General features: G+C 43.6%; 1 protein-coding gene across 1 annotated transcript in view; it reads left to right on the plus strand.

Annotated features, from left to right (window-relative positions):
* The window catches only part of LOC144820014 (protein NLRC3-like), a 548927-nt gene that overhangs the window by 337389 nt on the left and 186114 nt on the right, over nt 1–25424 (plus strand). The window contains exon 7 of the mRNA XM_078677678.1: nt 25258–25344. Within this exon, the coding sequence (XP_078533804.1) occupies nt 25258–25344 (87 nt within the window). The remainder of the gene's footprint in view (nt 1–25257; nt 25345–25424) is intronic.

Genomic DNA, 25424 nt, shown 5'->3' on the forward strand with positions numbered 1-25424 from the left:
TGACCAGACGGTTGCACAACAAAAATGGATGCGTCATTTTGATCACAATATTACAGATCATTTGTCCTCTGAAGCTTGGCAATCCATTAGCAAATTTGCGCTTCGTAACAAAATAGCTCCTTCCCTTATACAGTCCAAGTTTTTCTCGATGAACTTACTCCACTGGACACCTGTACGACTTCATTCTCTCAACCTTAAAGAAGATGATCTCTGTTGGAGTTGTGGCCTGGAGGCGGGGGATTTCCCTCATATGTTCTATAATTGTTCCTTACTTAAACCTTTTTGGGACCTTATTCAGCAACATTTATCTCTTATCTTTGACATTCAGCTCCAGCTCTCTTTTCCTCTAGTTATATTAGGTCCCTGGGCTGCTCCTACGCCCCTTCCCCTTGATTTGGTACAATTACAGCTGTTAGATCTTCTGTTATCTATTGCGGTAAAGGTTATCCTTATGGATTGGAAATCCTTCTCATCAGTCTCTTACCATACGTGGTGGGCATGGGTTTCCTTCTTACGCAGTGCTCACACCTCAGTAGATCTAGCACACCTATCGCCTTACATTTCAAGTGGGATTTGGGCATCATTGGATGAATACATGGACCTCTCCTCGCAAGGTGTAGTCCCTCGTTTTCCTGTTGGTTTGTCTACTTAATGTTTGGTCTACTAGCTACGTTGCATTGGGCTATTCCTGTGGGATTCCCTCCCTCTTTCTCCCTCTTTCCTGTCCTCTCATCCCGTTCTTTCTGTCTACTGCTATTTTTTCCCTTTCTTTCTTTCCTTCCTTCCTCCTTTTGCTCTTGTTTCTTCCCCTTCCCCCTCCCTCATCTCAGAGGCTGATATGTTCCACGTTCTGCACGATATACCCATTATTGACTTATATTAGTAACTTCTTATTGATTCCCTTCTTTCTAATTTTATTTCCATATACTTGAATTATTGATCAAATGATATCCATGTTTGGTTTTTCACGTTTTACTCACATTGGAGTGTATCACCTTTTTGTATTTTGACTGCTATTATTTGGATCATTATTTCTCTCAATAAAATCTTGTTGAACTAAAAAAAATAGCATACGCTTCATTTGCACATCTGGCTGCTTCTTAGATCAAGTACCTCATTTTATCAAATTTGCATAACAATAATCTATTTAAATCAATTGTCCCTCTCAACATCTCTCTAAATAGAATTTTAAAGGCCAATATTAATAGTGCTTTAGGAGTGATTCGCTTTGAATTTGAGAAGCAGCTGGAATATGTTTCCTACTAGTCAGCAACACTGGTATTGCAATCTCAGATGGGTCATTGGCTTACACGCTGATATCCACAACAGCTGATGGGCACTAAGGAAACCACCAGTTCCCTGTCAATGTATGGAGGAGGTCTGGAATTCAAAAGATCATTAATTAAAGTATCATCCTCATCTGTATCATGCACTCCTTGGGTTTCTTCATTGCAGGGAAAACTCACACCCTCCATCATATCCTCACTCCAACACTTCTATTGTTCCCACTTATTATCAGAACACCTGTTTTGTCACTTTCTTTCGTTCCTTCTCTGTGGCCATTCAGTCCCATTTATTCAGAACCTCAAATGGTGTAAGTCTAGGCAGTGGTTCTCTGTTTTTTATGGTTTGTCTTAGGAAATCTAGCTTTCTAATACTGAAGGGACCCTCTAAAGAAAACCAAGTTTTTTTCAGTGATATTTTTATTCCTTTCCGAAATGTAGGTACATGTATACAACCAAATTTCCGGAAACATTTGGTATGCAGGTGGTCCCTCAGCAGGTAATTTTTAACCTCAGTAAAAGGTACAGCAGAAACATACATTTCTTTCAATAAAGCACCAATTATTTTTGCTTTGGAAAATTCGAAAACCATACTAAATAAACTAGCGAACAGTAACCAATTCTACCATGGCTTTGTCAAAGGTCATTTGTCAGCAGCCAAGCAATGACAGTGAGGCTTTGTGGTGATGTCTCATCAATTCCAGGGCGGCTACCTGGCTAACTAACCAATCACGGCACAACCTCTCCATGAATGGCTAAAACAAAAAAAGTGTGGCCATGAAGACTGAGTGGGTGAGAGGAGCTCCCCATTCTGTGAGGGGCACTCAACTGACACTAGGACTATTGGACACAGGTGGCTGGCAGGGATCTGAGGCCCGGAGCAGCGTTGCATGGTTCTGCACACTAAAACTGGTGGTGGGTTGGGGGACGCAGCACATCTGCCACCCCATGCTGGAGCCATGGGGAAGGAGAAGGCTGCTAGGACATATTCCACTGAAACCATTATGCAATATACTACGCCACAACAGTTGTCCCAGCGAATCACTCGGTAGGGTGGTACGGACTCGGCCTGTGTGTCCCTGGAAGGAGAGCTGGAGCCCTCCAGAGAAGAGTTACTAGTGGCCATCCAAGGGTCCCGTACAGTGTTCGAGCAGAAAATTAAAACCTCCTCCATAGATGTCAATTTGCTGCCTGTGGATCTAAGGTAGGTCTGTAGGGGTAGGTCACCAACCTCAAGCAGCAGATGGCCAAGCTGAACACAGTCACCTGCGAGCTGGAGCATAGGGTTGCAGATGCAGATGGCCAAGCCTGACGCAGCAACATCTGAGTGCTAAAAGTTCTCAGGAGAGAGTGGACATGGCCTCAAGGGAGATCTTCCTGGACACATGGGTGAGGCGACACCTTCAGCCTATGGACCTGCCATAGTTCTTCGTTGTGGAGCCGGCCCACAGAGCGTTGATACCCCATCCGCTGCTGGATGCCCCCAAATGGCCATCATCGAAAGAATCCTAAACTATCAGGACAGTGATAGCATACTGAGAGCAGATAGGAAATAGACAGTGCCCCGAAAACTGTAAAACTTCCATCTACCCAGACTTTGCCAAGAAAGTCCAGGAGTAGCGAAAAACCTTTCTGGTTGTCGACTGAAATCATGCCCCTATACACTTCCAGGCTGAAGGTCCTTTTGACCTGGAGGGCGCATTTTTTTGATCACCCGGAAGAGGCCTGGGAGTGAACAGAGATTTGGGACAATATGGCACTGACTCAACCTGTAGGGGAGAGTCGGGGGGGCCCTGGGGCCAGGCCCCAGGATGCACCCCACCATGCACGTCCCGAGGTGGACCTGCGGTGGCCAGACCCTTGGACTCTCACTGGGTAACAATCCAAGAGGATGGCACTGTGCTGATTGAGAGAGAACCAGATTCAGGGGGTCTCAGTGGGAGGTTGACATCCTCACTCTAGGCTGGAGACTGATGCACGGGATCCTATTGTGGACTGTGTGCTGGAAACGATGGGAAGAGAAGCAGTGCTTAATTGATCCTACCTAGTACTTAGGCTTATTTCTGCACCATGCTTGACTATGGATTTATAGGCGCAGAAATATGTTGTGACTTGATGTGACTCGTGAGATGCTGACTACTAGCCAGGAGAAGACTCTGGAATATTCTGCTGGTGATGCCAGATTTGGTTGGGTGGGGTCCTAGAGAGAGGGACACGGCCCTGGGCTTCTGGGGTTCGGTGAGGGAGGAGAAACTAACATGCCTATAGAGGAATAGATCCGGGGCACCCTTACGGGACCCAGTACACATGTGCAGTCAGTGAATGGGTCGTGAAGTTGGAAAATAGGACTAGTACTTGTTGGACGGGGTGGGGTGAAGCCCTGGTTCTGACCCTTGAACCGCGTTGGCATACATAGACCTGATGTTGCACTATGTTTGTCCGTGGGAGGGGGGAAGTTTGTTGTTTCATATTATAAGTTGTTGATTGTGTTAATACCACAGGTAGAGACCGTCACCATGCAGGTAGGGGTTAGGGAACCGAGTGTTCCAGTTACAAGATGATGGCGGTAGCTATCGGTCTTTGACTTAGAACGTATAAGGGCTAGGAACATACCCAAAGAGGTACAGGGGGCTCTCCTATCTGAAACGCCATAAAGTTAGCATAGCCTGCTTACAGGAGACTCACCTAGAGGATGCCAGGGCTAAGGATTTGGCTCAGAAGTTTAGGGGTCTTATCTGGTTGGCACCAAGCATGCCGTTCTCCTTCACATATGTTGAGGCAGATGTGGAGGATAGGTATGTTTTGCTACAGGGTAAACTGGAAGGCAAGGCAGTGCCTGGGCTTAATACATACGCCCTGAATGTGGAGATTCCCCGCAGAGGTCGTACCCAACGTGGTAGGGAGGGAAACCTTGTTGCAGGCACTGACTGACTACATTAACACTAATTAGGGCTCTACAGCGAGCAGAGCTATGGAGTGGGAGGCAATGAAGGCAATGCTATGCAGGCTGTTCCTAGGGCTGACCTGTGGAGTATGACAATAGTTACAGGCAGATCTACTAGAGGCAGAGGCAGGATTGGCAGTGCTGCTGGAGGGATAATTGTCTGATGCAGTAAAGCGAGGGCAAAAGATTGATGTGTACCAACATTTAGCTGACACATGGGACAGGCTAGACAGGTGCACCTGCAGTGCTATAGCCAACAGTTGCAAAGGGAGGGAAATATGGCAGGAAGACTGCTGGCCCAGATCCTGCTTAGAGTGTCATGACCTTCCAGTCACACACTTGGTGACTTCCGGGGGTGTAGCAGCAACCTTCTGCGTGGGCTTAGTGGCCATCTTCTGGGCGCATCTGGAGGGGGTTTACAGAGCAGGTCCACAGGTCACCCGGGGATGATATCAGGTGTTCCTAGCTGACCGGGCGCTCCCCAGGATTGGGGAGGTGGTGACGGGGAAGCTGTATGCTGACCTAGGCCACGAGGAGCACTGCCCATGCTCCCAAGATCTAAAGCTTCTGGTGGGGAGGGGTACCCAGCAGAGTCCTACCAGAAGTTTTCAGTGGTGGTCACACAGGGCCTCCTGGAGGTTTTTCTAGAAGTAAAAAGAGATGGGGATACTGCCGCTCTCCATGAAGGAGGGGGATCTTTACATATTGCCCAAGCTTGAAGGGAACAGGAGTGACCCAATGGCGTATAGGCCATGATTCATTCTGATATCAAGGTCCTGAAAAATTGTTTGCTAACCGATTGACCTAGTAAGGACAGGTTTGGTGCATGAGGACCAAAGTGGAGTTATCTCTGGCCGCAGCATGGGGATGAACCTCAGACGTCTGACAACTGTGTTGCATAAGGTTTAGACCTATCGTGGCGATCGTATCGTGTGGTGGACTCCCTATCTGGCAACAGAAGCTGATACACAAATAAATGTGTTCATCTCTGGATATACATATTAGAAATTATATAAAGGACGTTTTTTCACTGGATGCCAAACCTGTCCGTAATCAGGGACACAAAGTTAGAAAGTAAAAATCGCAGAATAATACTTTGCTCCAGCATATTTACAACTCAGTATATTTTTTAGCTTTGACTATCAAGCAAGAAGTGCCTCACAGCCATCCACACCTAAAAGGATCGCTGAAATCGCTAGATTGATAGATACAAGAAACCAACTCTAATCCACTGTGGCCCATTTTCTTAACGAAGGCACAGCTCAGTGCCGAAACGCGCGTCGAACGTAAGAGATCACTACTTGTGTGCCACACTGTTTTCTCTTCATTAATATTGAAATTGTTATTATTGCATTTATCTGAAATGCAGAACAGTCACAATTTTTAATGTACACTAGTTACTTTGAAGTATGAATGAAGATGAATGATTGAGTTTGTATGGGACCTTGTCTTTTTAAAGAAATTAATTGTCTTACATTATCATCAATAACAATTATGTCTATTTTGTAAAATATATCCAGATCTAGTTGGTTCTCCTTTCATCCTGACTGGTTTGTTATTAATTGTTGAAATTTAAGTTATGTCTATAATTTTGTTGCCTTAAGTCTGTACACTAGATTGATTAGTCCTTGCGTTAAGGAACAGTACTCTTCCAGCAGGGGGCCCCTCTCTTTGCAATATAGAAGATTGAGAGTAGCCATGAAGGATGGCTTTAGTTTCAATGGACTTGGAGGAGGCCTTTGAAATGGTCAACTGGGGTTACCTGCTTGAGGTTCTGCAAATCGTGGGGTTTGGCCTCTAACTACTTCACGGTGAGCACAATGCCGGAGTGCGGGTGGGACGATGAAGGTCTTGCAGGTGCGACCTGGGCAGAGGGACGCGGCAGAGATGTCCCCTATCTCCACTCTTATTTGCTCTTGCAATGGAGCCCCTGGTGGTGTGGGCTCAACGGGAACTGCATGACTAAGGCACAGTGCTGGGGAAGACGCAACATATTTTATCACTGTATGCTGATGACACAATGTTTTATCTTAGAGCCCTCCCAGACTCGCTATTGTTTTCCTTTGCAGCATTGGTGGGGACCCCAGTTAGACATCAGTCCGACATTGGCTTCCGGTGGTAACTAGACAATTTCCGCTAATTGGGCATTATGGTAGTGCACTCCTGGGAAAAGCAACTTCGCCTTAATATAGGATGGATAACTGACTCATTGAGCGTATCTTTCGCCTTCTGAAATACGCTGCCACTGTCAACTAATGGCCAGGGTAGCGATGTTCAAAATGGTGCTCCTGCTGCCTTCCTGTATGTTATACAGAATTCCCTGTGTCTGATGCCCATCTGGGTGTTCAGTAAATTGAGCTCCATACTTATCTTACAGGCTGGTAAGCTTTATCAACCCTAACATGCCGATACGAGGAGGGAGTGCTAGAGGTACCGCGGCTAGAAGTCTATTTTTATGCTGCACAGAAGCAACATGTGGGTCGCTGGCTGGAAGGTGGTGATAGTTGGGAGAATCATATGCTTCTGGGAGTGGTGGACATCGCAGACCTTCCAGGATTGTAAATGGAAGGCTTTGGTGTGCCACCCGGCTTGCCACACATGGTCAGACTCGCTGCACATATATGGCAAAAACTTGTGACGGTAGTTCTTTGAAGGGTTCCATTTCATAGGGACTTACTGGACTGAATACTTGTGCCGGTCAGGCATATGGCGTAAAACATGTCCTTTCAAGCCTGGGAAGTGGGTGGTTGTGAAACAGTTGGGGACCTGTACTCCAACTAGCATTTTATTTCATTTAAGGACGTGTGGGGGAGATCACGTTTGGTCCACGGCACTTCCTACATTATACAGGCCTAGCCGAACTGGCTATGTAGACCTGGACTATTTTCCCGGCGGCGAAGGGTAGGTCCTGCACATTAGGAACCCTGTTGACCTGCAGGACTGGATGGTACCTGGTGTCCCTACTATACAATACAATGATGGCCGATGCTGCAGGATGCCCACTACGGACTCGAGCAAACTGGGAGACTGCCCTGGGGGTTCCCCTGACAGACACTAACTGGACACAAATATGTACACTGACCAAGATAGTAGCTAGCAATACCGGATTCAAAATGGTCCACTACAACTTCTTACACCGTGCTTACATGACACAACTGGCGCTTCATAGGATAGCTCGGACCTGGTTGGAAACGTGCGGGTGTCCAGGAGCTAACTTTTCACGTTTGGCCTGGCAGTGGCAGAGCTGCAGAATTTTTGGGTGCATGTGGTGGAGAAACTTGCACACACCACTTCGTCGCAGGGTGCCCTCACCCCGCAATTTTGTCTACTGGGCAATATTAGCAGGCCCAAAGGGTGCAAGATGGTATATCCAGCTTGTGGAGAGCTGGCATAGAGATGTAGAGGAATGGACACTAGCAGAAGAGATCCGCATGACATTAAGCAGGAGAGATGATAAAGGAGAGGATGATGGGCATGCATGGAGAGCCCTGGGAGATAGATTTGTGGCACAAGAGGACATTTCATCAGGCGACGAGTCTACTGATATGGAAAACTAAAGCTCCAAACGAGATTGGTATGGAGGGTTACATTATGACTGGGCAGCTGGTAGATGTTTTGCACTATCTAAACTGATAGACTGCCCCTGTATGGGACAGCTGTTGTTGCTTTTATTGATATGATTATATTCCCTTCTCTGTACACGGCATAATGTGTTGAATGTTAACTGCTGCAATGTAAAAAGGCATATATATTAATCATATTAATTGTTGATGGACAAAATCGAAACCTCATAAACAATTTCAAAACAGCACGTCGCAAAATCACAGCTCTGGTCTTCAGAAAATTATAAATACTTTTTTTTAAAGGCATATCAATTTCTTTTCGCCCCTGCAAATTTAAAACTTCCCTCTGCTCAATGTTCTCCTGGCACATGTGTGTTTTATTTTTAAATGTATTTAGTATAATTACTGCAGCACTATGTTTTCTTAACAAGTAGGCACACCAGCTATTGAGTGGGAGGAGTGGATTGAGGGCTTTGAGAACTATCTTGAAGCATTGGATGATCCAAACTTCTCAAGCAGCAAGAAAACCTGATTATTCAGTGACTTGGGTAAAGAAGGACAGCATATCTTTAAATATGTACCTGTAATTTTAGATGCCCAGGAGGTGATGATTTCTGACGTTTATAAGGAAGCTAAAATCTGGTTAGTGACCAGATTTACATTATCGATAAATGTTGCAATGACTAGACAATAGTTTTAAACTTGCAATCAAATATCAGTCTCATAACTAGTGGTGGGCAGTGAACTCTGGTCTGCCGGCAGCGTTCAGAGTGTTGACCATTCAGCGCTCTGCTTGGAGCGCGTAGTTCGGTAAAAGCTCTGCAAACCGCCACATGGCAGAGTTTTTCACGTGTGTGGCATGCCAATGTTAAGCTGGTGAGCGAGAGAAAACAAGCGGTAGACTGTCTGTCTGTGAGATTTCCCAATGCGGGGGTCACAGTAAATCGCTATTGCACGCTTTCAGAAAGTAGAAAATCTACACAAGCAGAAGAAAGAAGCAGCTCCCTTTAGTGCACCTCATGGTGCCGTTTGCACTGATTTTACAGGTGGGCACAAACTCTCAGTGCTAAAAATCAGCACTAGCAATGCAAAAGGCCTGAAATATGCTACTGATGAAACTCTGTAGAATCTCGCAGAGTTTTTAGGTAACTCTGCAGAATTCTGTGGAGTAAAACTCCACGAGTTCCATCCACCCCTACCCCTGACATATATTCTCCTCAAAGCCCTGCATTTTTTTAGTGCACAATTTCCTACTCCTATTCTCTTAGAAGCATATTGAGTGCTAAAATTGTGGACGAGCAAGTAACATGCATGAGAGAGAAGCAGCTTTTTGTGGGTTATATGACCCTGTCAGCAACGACGGTTGCCTGCCTGACACCTCACCTGCCTCGTGTGGGGAATCCTGTGCCTGGGGGTGTAGCTCTGGTGCCTGCTCCTTCACCCTCCCTCCGCCGCCGCAAGACATTGCTACCCTTTTGCTGCCGCAGTGCGGGGGAGGGCTCCTGACACCGGGGCCAGCTGGGACTCCAGCTCCCAGCCTGCATCGCGGCCGGAAGCCGCCAACCGCAACGCTAGACACGCGCCAGGAGGCGCCATTAAATCCGCCTGTTCCCCCGCATCGCGGGACGCGCCCGGGCAAAGGGCGGGCCGTCTGTGGCCGGATGAGGCCAGGCTGGGCCACCCCCCTTTCGTCTGTTGCAGACACCTATGAAGACTATTGAATCAATGGGGTAAACCCAATTAGTCACAGGACCTGGGTAGCAGTTTGTATGTAGAAAATGGTCCTGGATATAACTCACGACGCAATTGATGTAAAACTTGTAATTAATATGAGCAAGTTCACATTAGACAAAGTCAATTTGTACCTAAGGAGATGTATAACTTACAACCAGCAATATTAATTGCAATGAACCCAACACATATACTTCAAAAACATAAATGCTTTATGTCACAAATTTATTTACATGATATTAAAATAAACGATCCAGAACAACTGTAATTTACAGTAGACAAGTGATAGATTCAAAAAAGGGGGTGCTCAAGTGAGTTGAAAGGAAAAACGGTTGGAAGGACAGAATTAAGATGAGTCAGTACAACTAAAAAAACAAATTTTTCAGTTTGAAGCACAGAAAGCCTACCCACACATTATTATATACATCAATTAAAACAATACGGGGATGATGGGAGTGGAGAATTGGGTGTAGGCCTTAGGTTGGGGGGGGGATAGTCGTCGAAGTTTCGACCCTAAAGGAATACGGGCGATTTCAAGGCCTCTGCTGCAGGTCTTCTTCAGGACGGGGGTGGGGATGGACAAGGACTGGATCAGATAACCAGGAATAAAACACGGGCGTCAAGCCAAAAAGGATTAGTGACGGACGTCAAGCCAACCGGCTAATGACGGACCACCAATTATCGATGTGTCACGAAATCCAATCAATGGGAACGGTATCTACTCCTGACGTCTTAAAAACGTATCCGCGCCTGAAAACCGGGGGGTGTGGCCAAAGTTACACGCACGTGTAACTTTGGCCACACACCCCGGTTTTGTAAACCCGGTTGAGACGCGGCTCCACTGGCTGAACGCGGATGTGTGATTGATTTCTCAATACTCCACTTCGATTAAGAGAAGTGCTCCACTTACATAGATCTGGACTCGAAGATTATCCTCCTTATTCAATACCACTTCTGGGGGTTGCCATTACCGCCAACGTTGGTACCTTTCTGTGGCCCCTCTCATCCGCCTCCCATTCATTCAACTTGCTTATGCGCTGACTTGTAGTGGATTGATCCTCTCTTCAGACGCCTTGGTTTGCAGGCGCGGATACGTTTTTAAGACGTCAGGAGTAGATACCGTTCCCATTGATTGGATTTCGTGACACATCGATAATTGGTGGTCCATCATTAGCCGGTTGGCTTGACGTCCGTCACTAACCCTTTTTGGCTTGACGCCCGTGTTTTATTCCTGGTTATCTGATCCAGTCCTTGTCCATCCCCACCCCCGTCCTGAAGAAGACCCGCAGCAGAGGCCTTGAAATCGCCCGTATTGCGTTAGGGTCGAAACGTCGATGACTATCCCCCCCCCACCTAAGGCCTACACCCAATTCTCCACTCCCATCATCCCCGTATTGTTTTAATTGATGTATATAATAATGTGTCGGTAGGCTTTCTGTGCTTCAAACTGAAAAATGTGTTTTTTTTAGTTGTACTGACTCATCTTAATTCTGTCCTTCCAACCGTTTTTCCTTTCAACTCACTTGAGCACCCCCTTTTTTGAATCTATCAATTGTCTACTGTAAATTACAGTTGTTCTGGATCGTTTATTTTAATATCATGTAAATAAATTTGTGACATAAAGCATTTATGTTTTTGAAGTATATGTGTTGGGTTCATTGCAATTAATATTGCTGGTTGTAAGTTATACATCTCCTTAGGTACAAATTGACTTTGTCTAATGTGAACTTGCTCATATTAATTACAAGTTTTACATCAATTGCGTCGTGAGTTATATCCAGGACCATTTTCTACATACAACCTATGAAGACCAGACAAATCACCTAAGGTACTGTGAATTGGACCTAAATCTCCTGGCCATAAACTTTGGAAACGCAGGTTCTGTTTGTAGCTTGGAAGGAGTACATCTTGACTGGGCGGGGATTCTCTCATTGCCTACTGCCGATTCACTATTTACCTCCAAAGAATGAGTAATGCAGGTAAAAGACCGAAAAATGCTGTACCACGGCCAAACACCAGATTGCAGGCGGCTATGCCACAGCCCTTACCTAGCCTTACAGCCATAGATAAGATGTTACAAAAGACGATAGGGGTGGTGGCCACAGCTATCGAAAATACAGAGAGAAGGTTATCAATTACGCCCATTGTATGCCTTCAAGACCAAGGAGGCGATTGCTCAGATACTGTAATCGATGTTTCTGATTTAAGTTCATACTTAACACCGTCCTATGTTGAGCTTCCCTGCGCACAGGCGCACACAGAAACCCCTTTAGATGTGGAGGTTCTCCCTATAGTTTTGAACTCTCCCCCAACCTTGGAAATCCCTACAGTAAGCAAGCCACGACTTAGAAAGAAAAAAGAAAGCTTACCAAAAAAATGGCTAAAAAGAATCTGGCTAACCATAACCTGGTGACACCAACAGCCAATACTTCTCAACTGACCCCAGGTATACCGTGTTGGGTTACTAACATGGTGGCTGACCTACAGGCATGCCTGGAACAGACCATCATTACCCATATAAAACCCTTAGCATCAAGATTGATAGACTAGTTTCTATCCTAAATAACAGGGGGAAGGGATTGCAAAGCCCGCAAATTCTTTAGGAAACCCTGTTCTGTCCGAGCAGGGTGGCACATCAAATAACACACTAAGTGATAAGGTAGTATCATCAATCAACCCTTCAACACAAAACAAAAATTTAAGAACACCACCAACTACCACAGAACAGGCCAGTGCTCTCCCTCCCCCCCCCCCGGTCCTACCACCACCATACAAGACCAGACCCATCAGGGAGCTGGAGAATCTAACTCCAAAACCACTGAAGCCAGATCCAAGGCAAAGGGGGGTAAAAATGAGAGTAAAAATAACTCATCAATGGGCCGGAACGTACCATATAATGTTGCCCCAGCCCAACTGCCGACTATTAACCTACCCCCGGAAGCTCTACCCTATGTTATCGCATTAACAGGAGTCCCGCCTTTAGGGGAGGGGAAAAGAGAAAACCACTTTGAGTTAAAAAACAAGTGCATTCAGTGGCTAGATGTAAACAGGCCATTACCCCCAAACATCTCAGGGAAAATCCTTGCGGTCAGAAGAGTAGATTGGATTGGGAGGGGACCGAAGACAGTGGCAGGAGATACCATAGTAATTAACTTTAGGGACACCTCTGCTGTGGACCATATTTGTAATGCCCCGCCTGGTAGACCAAACACCCAAATTCTGCCATTACGCCTGTCATATTTTTACCCTACCCCCCACCGGAGATCAATTCACCCGAACAGGCCTCATCGCAGTAGGGGTCATTATGATCCACCAAATAGAAGGCAACAATGGCAAGTGCCTGAGGAGGGTACATTTTCACACAACCCCACATATCCACTACAAGCCCACTGGAACAGGTTCAGCGTGTTGGAGGGGGTGGATTGACTACTACAGGATGGGAATTCTTCACTACAATTTTTCAGTGACGAGTTTACCAAAGGGCCTGTATTGAAGGGAATTATTCCAACCACCACCCCAGTAGTAAATACGGGGGAGGGAAACAGAGAGAAGGGTGAATTGGAGCACCAACGGGGGACTCAGATCATAGCCCATGCGGTACCTAGCAAAGATATTTGGGATTTACCCCGCCCAGTTAAAAGGGAAGAGATAAACTTAAATAAGGAAACTGCCCCAAATGAAATAATGATTACTGAGGGAAATAAGGCCATCTACCCCGTTGGGGTTGGGGCTAGTACTCTAGCTGGGCAGGACACATTAAAAATTGTGTCCTGGAATGTAGCAGGACTTGCCGCTAAATTCGAGGACAATAAAGGGAGACAATACATCACTAGGTTCCATGTTATATGCCTTCTGGAGACCTGGATGATTGACTCCAATCACTTCTCCATGGAGGGGTTTAAGTGCTTTCCAGTCCCTGCTCAAAGGTCATCTTCAGGGAGAGCGGTGGGAGGGTTAATCACATATGTAGACCTTCGTATAGAGGGGGTCTGGTCCAACCTAAACTAGATGTCACATAATATGCAGGCGATAGGTTTCCGCTCAAAAGGGGTAAATATCACCTTGGTTAATTGGTACAACGCTGTGGGAGCAAATAGCAAGGGAAACACAATAAAAGAACTGGACTCCTGCTTAAGTGCCCAGCTATCCGTAGCAAAGGCAGCAGTTGCCCCATCGGTGGTTCTTGTAGGTGATTTTAATTGCCATCTTTGTGGGATCCTAAGACCACTAAACAGGGACTGGTTACGGTACACAGTGGAGAAAGGACCACATTTCCTGCATTCTCCAGGGGGGTGGGAGATAGATAAGGTGATGAAAAGCCATAATCTGGTCCATACCGTGGACATGGTTGAAATGGGTAGCGGAGGGGAGCTCAATCCAACCTTTAAGGGCAGAGGATGTCACTCTAACATAGACTATATTATGGTCGCTCTTATATTAAAAACATGAGTTAGCAGGGCGGATATTGAAAATAGCATATTTAGCCACCATAACCCATTGGTGTTGGAGCTAAAAGGACTAAAAATCAAAAATGCACCATCTAAAGTAGGAACGATAGAGAGAATATCAGACCAAGGGAGAAGGCTAAGATGGTCCAAAATAGATGGGGACAGGTTTTATAAAAGCTCAATAACCAGAGGGTCAGATGCAATAAAAGTATGCCTCGACCTAAATAACAAGAGAGTGCCGGTAGTATCCGCATTCGAAGAGCTGGCCAACCTCATCAAGGGACTTTTAAAGACCACCATGACTAGGACAATAGTCATTACACCTCGATGGTTTGATAAAGAATGCTCAAAGGCACATAAAGATCTTAAAAACAGCCTAAAAACGCGTCCCAGGGATAACACTTGCATAGCCCAATGTAGGTTGATATATAAGAAGGCCCTAAAAACCCGTAAAACTAGCCTTCAAAGGCAGGCCTGGGAGGATTTAAGGGAGGCGGCAGAGAGAAGAGACCTGACCGAGTTCTGGAAAATTATAAATAAACCATGATTCCACAAATTCTGAATACCATTTTACCAGAGCAGTGGTATGCCCACTTCAACAATTTATATAATCATACAGGTGAAATTAATAATGATGAGGGGCAGAGGTTAACATTGACGGCACAGCTAGAGATTACCCTGGCAGAAGTGGAAGGGGCAATCTTGGGGCTAACCAAAAATAAGGCACCTGGCCCAGACGGCATCCCCCCGACCTTTATCTTAGTAATGTAGAACTGTGGGCACCCATCCATACAAGGATCTTGAATGCAGCGATGGAGACGGGCCTGCCGCACTCTTGGTCCACGGCAACTATAGTTCCAATATTTAAAAAAGGGAATCGGGATGACCCTCAATGCTATCGCCCGATATCCTTGATTGATGTCACGGCGAAGGTGCTGGGCCGTGTCATCTTAAACCGCCTGTCTGAATGGGTGGACGACCACCAGTTAATAACAGACATCCGATATGGGTTTTGGGAGGGAAGGTCAACAACGGACCAATGCCTGAACCTCTATCTGTTGATCGCCAAGTATACTATAGCCAGCAAGGAGGCGGTCTATCTGGGGTTCATGGACCTCTTTGCAGCATTTGACCATGTGAACAGGGAGAAGCTATGGGCCTTGATGATAGACCTAGGGGCAGAAGAAGATCTAGTTAACACCCTCAAGGCCCTGTACTGGAACACAACCGCGTCTGTCCGCTTTAATCAAGATGGAAGTAAGACATCATCATTTCCAGGCACTAGTGGAGTGCGGCAAGGCTGCATTCTAGCTCCATTTTTGTTCTCATTGTACATTAACAACTTGGACAGGGAACTACAAAAACTTGGAGTGGATTCCCCCCAAATAGGTTCCCGCCCAGTCCCCGTCCTGCTTTACGCGGATGACGTGGTGCTGTTAGCCCGGACACCGCGGGCGCTGCAGAGGCTGATCGACGGATTTGTAAGCTTTATGGCAACACTTGATTTGTCAGCAAACCTGGACAAGTCATATGTTATGTTAGCGGGGGCAAGGCCAGACAAGAAATTTTCTTACAAGATAGGAACTTACAAAATTGGTCTGGTTCAGTCTTTTTCCTCCCTAGGTGTATTATTTGATGGGCTCCTAAAGTTCAAACCTCTGGTGGACAAACAGGCTGTAAAATTGGTGGCCTCTGCGGGGGCGATAATGGGTAATGGGAGAAGGCTGGGTAGATGGTCCCCTGAGCAAGTGATGAATTTATATAGATCAATATGCTGTGCTAAAACAGCATATGGGGCAGAAGTCTGGGGGTTCGCAAATACATACCAGGTCCAGGCAGAAGAAAACAAGTTCTTCAGAAGTATTCTGAAAGTACCACATAGTACCTCTGCCTACATGATACATGAGGAACTGGGAGAACCTTATATTGAAGACCAAATCAAGATCAGGCCGCTTCTGGCCTGGGTCAAAATTTGGTCTAACCCCGAGGCTGGCCTGAGTAGGCAAATCATCACAGACTGCCTGAACAGAGACAAAGGGTGTTCCATCCCCTGGATAAAATATGTAAAACACACTCTAGAGGCTATAGGTTGTAAGAACTTCTATACCGCGCCTGAAACCCTTACTTTCCAGACTAAGACGACTGTAAAGAAACTGTTTGGTGAATGGACAACTATGCGCAGGGCAGCCACAGAAGAGCGTAAATCTACGGTTGTGTCCTATAGACTATTGAAAACGGAAAGCGGAAGGGAACCCTATCTCTCAGTGACTCCTAATACACAGGACAGATTTTATATGACCCGTTTTAGGTTTAATATGTTGCATCACTTACTGTCTGATCCTCTTGGTTTTACCTTAATGTTTGAGCAGAAGGGTACCTGCGGCTGTGACAATAGGTCTCCGCAGGATACCCTTCACTTTGTTCTGTTATGCTCATTTTACTCATTACCCAGGCGTAAGTTCCTTGTGGGAATCCTGAGACGGGCTAAATTCAGACATGCCAAGGTAGCTCTAATATTTTTGCAGAAGGCTACAGACGCTTATACATTGTCCTGTATCACGAGTTTCATCAAGATGGCAATGAGGTTAAGGAACTCGAGACAGATGAGTGGATTGTAACCCCCTGTATATTGAGACACTGGATATATGGACATTATTGACAAAAACGTAATGTTTTTATTTATTTTTTTAACTTTTTAATCGGGTTTTTTATCTTTCTCCATGCTTTTATGTACTTTTATGGTATCTTTTGAAGTGCCGAATAAAGAATTTGAACTGAACTAAACTGACTCAAGTAGTAGTTATCGCTGAGATTGTCTTTCTGGTATAAAAGCAATGGGAAGGAAAGTATTAGGGCCTCTAAGAGTGTTAGAGTAGAAAATAAAACTGCGAGGATGCCAATTAGTTCTTTTGGCAAGAACTCTAAAATAAAAAATAAAAAAAATACAAAGCTGTGTCACAGATGTTGCGGTTTGTTATATGGACCTGAATCTAAGAACTGTCTTGCCAAAGGTGTGCAGGGTAGAGATATACTTTGCCAGTCTCTGTTGAGATAGAAAGACAAATCGCTACTATAGAGGAACAAGTGGATGAGCTGGCACCCAGTGTGGTGAGTGTGGATCATTCCGAAGATGAACATGGACGATGTAATAGATCTAGTGCCATAATAGTTTATAGGAGGCATGAGGTCTCTCGAATGGTGGACTGAGGTTTACTTTTTTACTATTGATCCTACGGATGTGTTTGAAATGACCTGGATTGGGGTCCAGTTGGGTCCCAAGGACATAAACTCCAAGGGATATCTAGGGAGTAGTATCAACATCTCGTTGAATATATATTGATATATATGGGTTGACTTTAGGATTCAAGCTGTGGAAAGGAAGGTTTATGTAGCTAAATTCGGGCCACCAAGTTTAGCCTAGTTGCATCTATATAACTTGAGAACCTGACCAGGTAAATGCAGATGTTGATGAGATTTTATCTAATTTTCTAACGACTAAACTTGGCTCTGTAAAAGGCTACATGCACAGTATTATCTTCCATAACGGTGCAACCCCTATCAAGATTAATTACAGGAGAATATCACTGCATATTATACAGGAGGTCAAGAGTATGCTACACTAGATGGTGGTGAATGGTGTGATTGAAGTGGTGGAGGCCTCAGAATGGCTTTCTGCGGCTGTGTTTATGAAGAAGGCTGATTGGGGCCTCAGGTTTTGTGTGCTCCTGAGGCTTTTAACTCAGAGCATTGTCAATGATTGTTTCACTCTCCACAACATCAACAAAAGGGTTCTGTTGTTGAAGGGTAGTAAATACTTCTCAAGATTGGATTTGAGGAGTGCTTAAATATAAATTCTGCTGCACCCTGTTTCCAAAGCTATTACAGAGTTTAGAACTCCTGGGGTTATTTTCCTACTAACCCATTTATCCTTTGGTTTAGCTTTCGCTGCTAGTGCCTTTCCAGGCCTCGAGAAATCTATTTGCCCACTCACTATGGCGAGTCTGATTTTATCAGGGCAAGCTCTTTTAGATGCTACAGGCCCATTCAGATGAGTTGACAAAGAATAGGAGTCCTGTTCACTCACAAAGTGAATGAGCAGTAAAGATGCCTTTAACCCCTTGCATGCTCATGACTGCTCCCTGCCATCATTTGTCATGGTGGGCGTGTGCGCATGATGACCGTTAGCTGTCCGAATCTCGCCCGTCGTTTATTTCTCCCGCTCAGCGCGGAAAATAAACCTGCATGCAAGGGTTTAAATCTTGTTTTTATCTTGTCACATTTGCTCAGAATTCAGTGACAGAGGTCAAATGTCAGTTTATGTCTTTGTACAATCAGCTTTGAGGTCAGAGAAAGAAAAAGTAGAGGATTTTGTACAGTGAACTGTCAAAAAAAACGTGCTGGACAGAGTGTGGAATGAAAGGCTGTAGGGTGTTATTTTGTTTTCTAGCACGCAATATTTAACTATCTAATAAGTGAACTGTACAAACCTTTCAAATTGTATCTGATTAGGTATGAAAGCATATTTTTTGTAACTCTCTGATGAAAAACAAAATTGTAATAGGATGTAAACAAATCCAAACACTTTACTTGGTGATATGTAAATGAGAATTATTTTTGCTGCAAACTCACGTTGACAGTGACTAGAAGAAGTAACTTGAGTACCTTCTCTATTCAAATGATTCCTGCCAAAGAGTGTTACTGCAATTTAGGAATGAGTGGGACTGGATGCCATTGGGGAGATCTTAGCCAGTTTGTTCATTTATGGGAATCCCCTGGCTTTATGCACCAATGCACTTGTAGAAAGTCTGCTCCGTGACGTTATCAACATGGGGTGCAAAGCCAGCAACAGTGAGATGGATTTAATCTGTTACATGGGGAATAGTGAGGTCAGATGGAGCTTGTACGAGATTTATGGTGGACAGATATTTTTACAAGATAGCTTTGGATATATATGAAGAGAGTAGGATTCTTGAGAGATGTCATACCTTGAGGGACACCCTCATGTGCTTTCAATACTACTACCCATTCTACCCTCACCCTTGGCCAGAAAAACTGATGAAAACTGATATCATTAAGGGAAGTTCCAGCCCAGGAGAAAAGAAGAAACGACCATGGTATAAGGGGTCTAGGAAAAGGTGGGACAGGGAATATAGTGGCTCAGAAGTTATGGAAAAGGATTTACTAGTTAGTCAGTGATGTCTTAGTGGAAAAATTGAGCTTCCCTGAGCGTTGAGGAATAGTATCAGAGCGAATGAAGACGGCTGAGTGTCCTGGGCTACTGTTATGTGCCCTTTTGTCTTCCCACTTCCCCACATCCAGTGGGCTATGCCTTTGTGTTTGATTCATTTCTAAACTGACAGTGAGCTTTACTATTGAATGAAGGTGAGATGGTTTTTGCAGGTTTCGCATACAGGCTTCTTGATGTTATTTCATAATATTAATTGTTTGATTGCTCGAATTGTGACAACGGAATGTCATCTCGAATTTAATTACCTGGTTTTACTGATTGTACCAGAATAACGTTTGAGTGATTGATGGAAAGATCCTTTAGCAAAAAAGTGTATTTCAATTTCACTTCCTAAAAGCCTATTCTGTGATAGACTGTGCGCCTGATTGGAAGGTGACCAGTGAAGGATTTAGCGCTTCCTCCAGAAATCCGAGGATTTTTTGTTAGCACTCAATATGATACCGGGCCATATGTTTTGTTTCCACTTGATGGACCCCTAGAAAAGAAACAAAGCTTTTGAGCATTTTGTTTATGTTTCTAAGCCACTTTTGTTTTATAGTAAATCCAATCTTGCATAATGTAAATACTACTGTATATGAAAACATGCTGCATAGAGAGCCCGCTGTCTAATGAACCCACTACAGAGATCTGTATGCAAGTTGAATAATTATGGATGCATAATGTGCTCTTAGCCAGTCAGCGATCAAAGGCCAATTAATGTGTAATATCAACATCTGTCATATTACTCTGCGATGAGATAACAGAAAGCGACCTATCATTCAAGGAGTTAAGTTCAGAATAGTATGCTCTTAAACCCCTTACCTGAACCTAACACTCTCAGATTAAACATAGATAATTGCCCCATAGTCCATTTATGGCCTATGAAACTCAATAACCCATTCAGCTTTCTGAATTTAAACTGTTACAGTGTTCATCCATACCTTCACCCATATTCAAGTTGAATCACACACGTATGTTTTAAAAAAAGAATTCATTATTCATTTAAATGTTGGTAACTTCTTTACAGTCCTCATAAAGTTCACTATAATACTGAAAGGTTTTCATTTTAATGGCAAGAAGATAAGAATGCAAGTGTGGAAATATATTTATTTAGCCACTGCTGGGAGAGTTCCTACTGAGCAATCATTTAGTGGAAGGTTCTCAAATAGCCAGATCAGGCCACCCTCTGCCAGGCAATTTAGAGGTTCCCACAGTGATGTTGGGGAATGTCTACTGAAATTCCTTCCATTGGCAGGAAGGGACCGCTTTTGACCATAACTATGCATTACCAGCTGGTATGCAATAGTCTGACTGCCAAGTCAGCATTTTATGTTTTTCAGAAATAACCACCCAGAGCAGGGTTTACTTTCTTAAAAACTAAACATCAGTCTCCCACAAGCATTGGCAGCTTTATTCCAACTCATTGAAGGTATTGTTCCTTTTCTTAGAGTCGGGCTTGCAATAGCATGTGGTATTGTGTACAAAAAAGGGCTTGGAGCCAGCCCATTGCTTCATCATTTGTTGTCTGCACGTCACTCTTCTTTGCAGCCTGCTTAATTGGCCAGTGCTGCTACAACGTAATTTCCGATCATTTCTTTGGAGCAGGAAACAAGCACTGATTGATTCAATGTAATCCGTGCCTGTACTATTTCTTTCCCCCTCCCCGTGCCTGTTGCTCTCTCCATTGTACTTACGTTTTTTTCTTGTTTTATTTACTTATTCCCACCCCATTTCTTCTCATCCTGTCTTTCTTTCTTCTCCCACTCACACCCGCCCTGTCTCTTCACTTCACTTTTGACCTGAAAAAAGAGCTATGAACGGCCAGTGCTGGTCACTTCATAGCCCTTTTAAAAATCATAGCCAATGCAGATCGCCTAGTCGAGTTCTATTGGTTTTGCTAATGCTTGTTTCTACTCCGGACAGTGCATGAAGATCGTGGTCAGAACCTTCTGATGCTCTTTAGACATTAGTTTTTCATCATTAGACCCACCCAGCAGGTGCTTTTGATGTTGGAACTAACTTACATTCGGCTGTTCTAAACCAAGAGGTTTCCCGACCTTTAAATAAGGCAGCGATGCCTTGAGAGGAGCTGGAGGGGGGTGGAAAACACGCTGACTGTGTGCAGCTTTCCCATTACCAACTACTTGTACAGGAGTTCCTAACTTTTTAACAATGGAGCCATTAACTGCCACACCAGAACTTGTAGTCATCTATCTAAATGTATAGTAATCACCAATTTCAAATGATTGAACTTAAATCATAACTTCACTTACAAAAACGATACATTTCCTTTTGCCAAACAAAAACACACATGTGCTGACCTTTTATGGGGGGGGGGGCTCGTACTAGAACAACAAGTAATAATAAATGCTTTTCCCAATTTGACTTCCCCGCCCAACTCTCCAATTATTAAAGCAAAAATATCCAGTAACATTTACATATCTACCAGTGCGCGGCACATAAAGACTGTGCGACGTACGTGTAAAGCAATGTGGGGATAGACCGATTACTGATCTGGTGCATAGAGGAAAGGAGCAAGGACACATCTCTCTTTTACCCCGCTATTGATTTCAAATTCTTCTGTGCATTTCCCTCCAGTGCCAAATCTTACTTTTGTGGTTGGGTCATTGTAAATTCCCCTTATTAATTTGAAAATAGGCCTGTCTACCCCCGTATTCTCCATGATGTGCTAAAGCTTGTTATGTGGCACACAATCGAATGCACCAGACATATCCATGAACCCTAGATAAATAGAGCCCTATTTCACAATGTGTATTTGCTAAAAAATAACGAGAGGCGAGGCACGGAACTTAAGTCTCAATACCTTTTCAGAAGCCATACTGTAGGTCCATATATATATATATATATATATATATATATATATATATATATATATATATATATATATATATATATATATATATATTCACACAGCGCGCTTGCTTTCCAACTGTAACATAATTGTAAATCCCAAGTGGGTTGAAGTTGCAGACTGCCTCCTCACTGCTCTGCTTCACAGTGTCCATCATGAACGGAGCGTGTGTCCCCCTGTAAAAGACACCGGCTCCACGACCATCCTTGTAGCATGACGCCTCACGGAGCCTGCCAGGACCTATGTTACAGTTGGAAAGCAAGCGCGCCCACTTGGGACTACACTATCCAGAAGGCCGCTGTGACGGCCACGCCCACCCAGGGCAGGTGATAAACTCAGAGCGCTGCTTTGCAAGCATTTTCTACGCCGCTGAAGAAGAGAGCATGGGGCTTTCGAAACGCGTCCTGGCGTTTAATCAATTTGAAGAGACTTTCTGCACGTTCTGGCTGCTAGCGCGTTTGTCCATTAAAAGTGAATAATCATACGACCAGTGGCTGTCTTCAATTTAGGGTTACCTGTGACTGTGTGAATTTTAGCGGCTGTCTCCGGTCGCGAGGACAGCTCACTGACTACAAGCAGGTCCTGGCAGGCTCCGTGAGGCGTCATGCTACAAGGATGGTCGTGACTGTGTGAATATATATATATATATATATATATGCTTTTTCTCTGACAAAATTCTCTAGTATGCCAAGGAGTATTCACTACTAAACCTTAATCAATTAGTCCCTGAGGGCTATTGGGCTATAGCAACAGGAATCATTACGGTTGCTCCTCTTAAAGATGGGTATGATTATAGATTTTGACCATGTGTCAGAGTTAGCTGATTATCCACAGCCTTGGTAAGTATGGGGCCCAAGAAATAGATATTAAAATTATAAAGGTCTTGTGGGACCCAATCCTAGCTGGAGGCTTTGCTGCTCACAATTGTTATGATAGCTGTATTTACTTCCTTCAGAGAAAATCCATTTCACACTGTATCCTGCAGATTGTGGCGGGCACTGACAAAGGCCTTAATGTCGTCATTGATTCCCTCACTTTCACTAACTAAATTGATGTTAACACTGACTTTTGGTGTGTGTCGCATCCGTTTGATTCCATTGATGAAAGATCTACCTCATTTAAATAAAACCAAATCCGCTTTATCAAAGGACTTTTCGCATTCCACACATAAGTTAATATGATGGGTAAGTTTTGCTTTTGTGAAATGTGTCATATCTCACATTTGTCTTATTTTTTTACCGCCAGAACAACTTTGATAAAATCTGCTTGATCTACAACAACTGCTTTCATTATAAGTGTGTTCAATTTGCTAGTCCATACCTTGGATGCAATTGTTTGCAGCAACATTTTGTGACAACGTTAGTCCATAGTTAGCAAAACGGTAATGACCCTTTATGGGCTTGGGTATTTACGTTACATCTGAATTGTGTATAGATTATGATAAATTTTCATTCTTAATAGTAATTAAAAATAAGATAACTTTTAGTTGCCATTTCAGCTTGCAAAGCTTATAAAAATCTGCTGATGCGCCATATGGTACTAGGGATTTTTCTATTTTCATTTTTAATTGATTTAGTAATTTCTATTTTAGTTATCACTTGCTCCATACTTTTAGTTTCAGCTATTGTAATGGGTTGTTGTTAAAAATGCCTGCATGGGTTCCATATATATTTCATGTACATCTTATAACCTGTAAAAATATGCACATTTTTCACCATTTACAGTAGTTTTGACTCTGACATTTCCATCTGTGTGGTTATATAATTGGCTTACTTTTGCTACCATTTTCCTGTTGCTTCAGTTTCTAAGAACAGTTTTAAATTTCTTTTTTAATATAATTTTTTTTTGTAATTCAATATTAAATCCACCAGCACCTAATCTTTTCATTTATTTCCTTTCGCTGATTACTCAGCGATTCCAGGTTTGTCTCTCAGTTTTTTAGTTCTTGACATTTCTGCTATGAGCTCTCCTTTGACAAACATTTCAGCCTTACAAACGTTTCAGTTAGGAAGTTGATGAAGCCCCAATGCTGAACGTTATCTTTACAAACTCTCTGATTTGTGTAGTCCGTTTTTACTCAAAGTCTTTATTATCTAGAATCCTCGGGTTGAGTCTTTATCTTTTAGTATTGTGAATGTTTCTAGCATTAAAAGAGCATGGTCCAATATCAGTATATCGTCTAATTTTCCATCCACCAACTTCTGTATTACATTTTGTATCAGTGAGAAATTAACAGCGGCACAAGAGTCAGATAAAAATCTGTCCTAATTATTCAGTTTTCTGTTTGCAATGTGTTTAGTGCATCTTTTGTTTCATTCAGCAGCGAAGAAGCTTTTGAACAGTGTAAGGGTGCATTTGAAAGATTTCTGGAGAAACTATTAGTTTCTGTTTTAAGTATTGACCAGCTACACTCAGATTCATGCATTGTTCGTTTGACGATTCCACTCAGCTTTTACTAGAATAAAATGTTAACTCCACTTGATTTACTAGAATACCTAACTACTGAGAAATGTCAGGTTAAAAGTAAGTGATGGGTAACAACAACAGAAAAGAGTGTGAACTATAGAGAGCCATTGTTTTGTGAGTCATGTGAGAGAAACGTCACATCCCAGAATTTCAGTGCCCAGCTGCCACCATCTTTGACTAAATGCTGTGATTGTCAAGGGCAGGCACATTGCTGTTACCATCTTAACTCATAATTATAAGACCCACCATACTCCTTCTGTCACTCACACTTGCTTGTATCCCATGAAGAATCCCCACCCCATCTCCTCAATAGGGGAATTTGCTGGAGAAGTGTCAGGTTGAAAGAAGACGTGGGAGCACAAAATGTGAAACTATGTGTGGTACAGAAAGGTAGAGTTTGCGAGTTCCTGTGAGAGGGACTACAAACCTGAAAACTTCTGTTACCCAGCTGCCACCATCACCTGCCTAAATGTGGTGATTGTACGATGGACAAGAACCTTACTGCTTGTAATCTTAGTTGAAAATTTAAAGACACACCATATGCACTTCTGTCATCCTTGGGCTTATATTGCATTACCAATGATACTTTAATAGTCTTGGAATATCATTGTTTAAGTCTGTGCGTGGAAAATAAAACTGATTTGTTCTCTAAAATATGTGGAATCTGTGGAATATAAGGCCTAAGCAGTTTACTGTACGTTTTGTGTCAAATTATCTTTTCAGGCTAAGTTCCAACAAACTGTCAGAGAAATCTGGAGAAATCTTGGGAAGCCTTCTAGGAGACGAGAAATGTACCATTGAAAAACTATCGTAAGTAGCTGGGATAATATGGGAGTTACTAGCTAATTGTGATTTTTGTTCTGTCTTGATGCAGTTTCTTAATTAACTGT

Source organism: Lissotriton helveticus, chromosome 1_1 (genome assembly GCF_964261635.1).
Source record: "Lissotriton helveticus chromosome 1_1, aLisHel1.1, whole genome shotgun sequence".
NCBI lineage: Eukaryota > Metazoa > Chordata > Amphibia > Caudata > Salamandridae > Lissotriton > Lissotriton helveticus.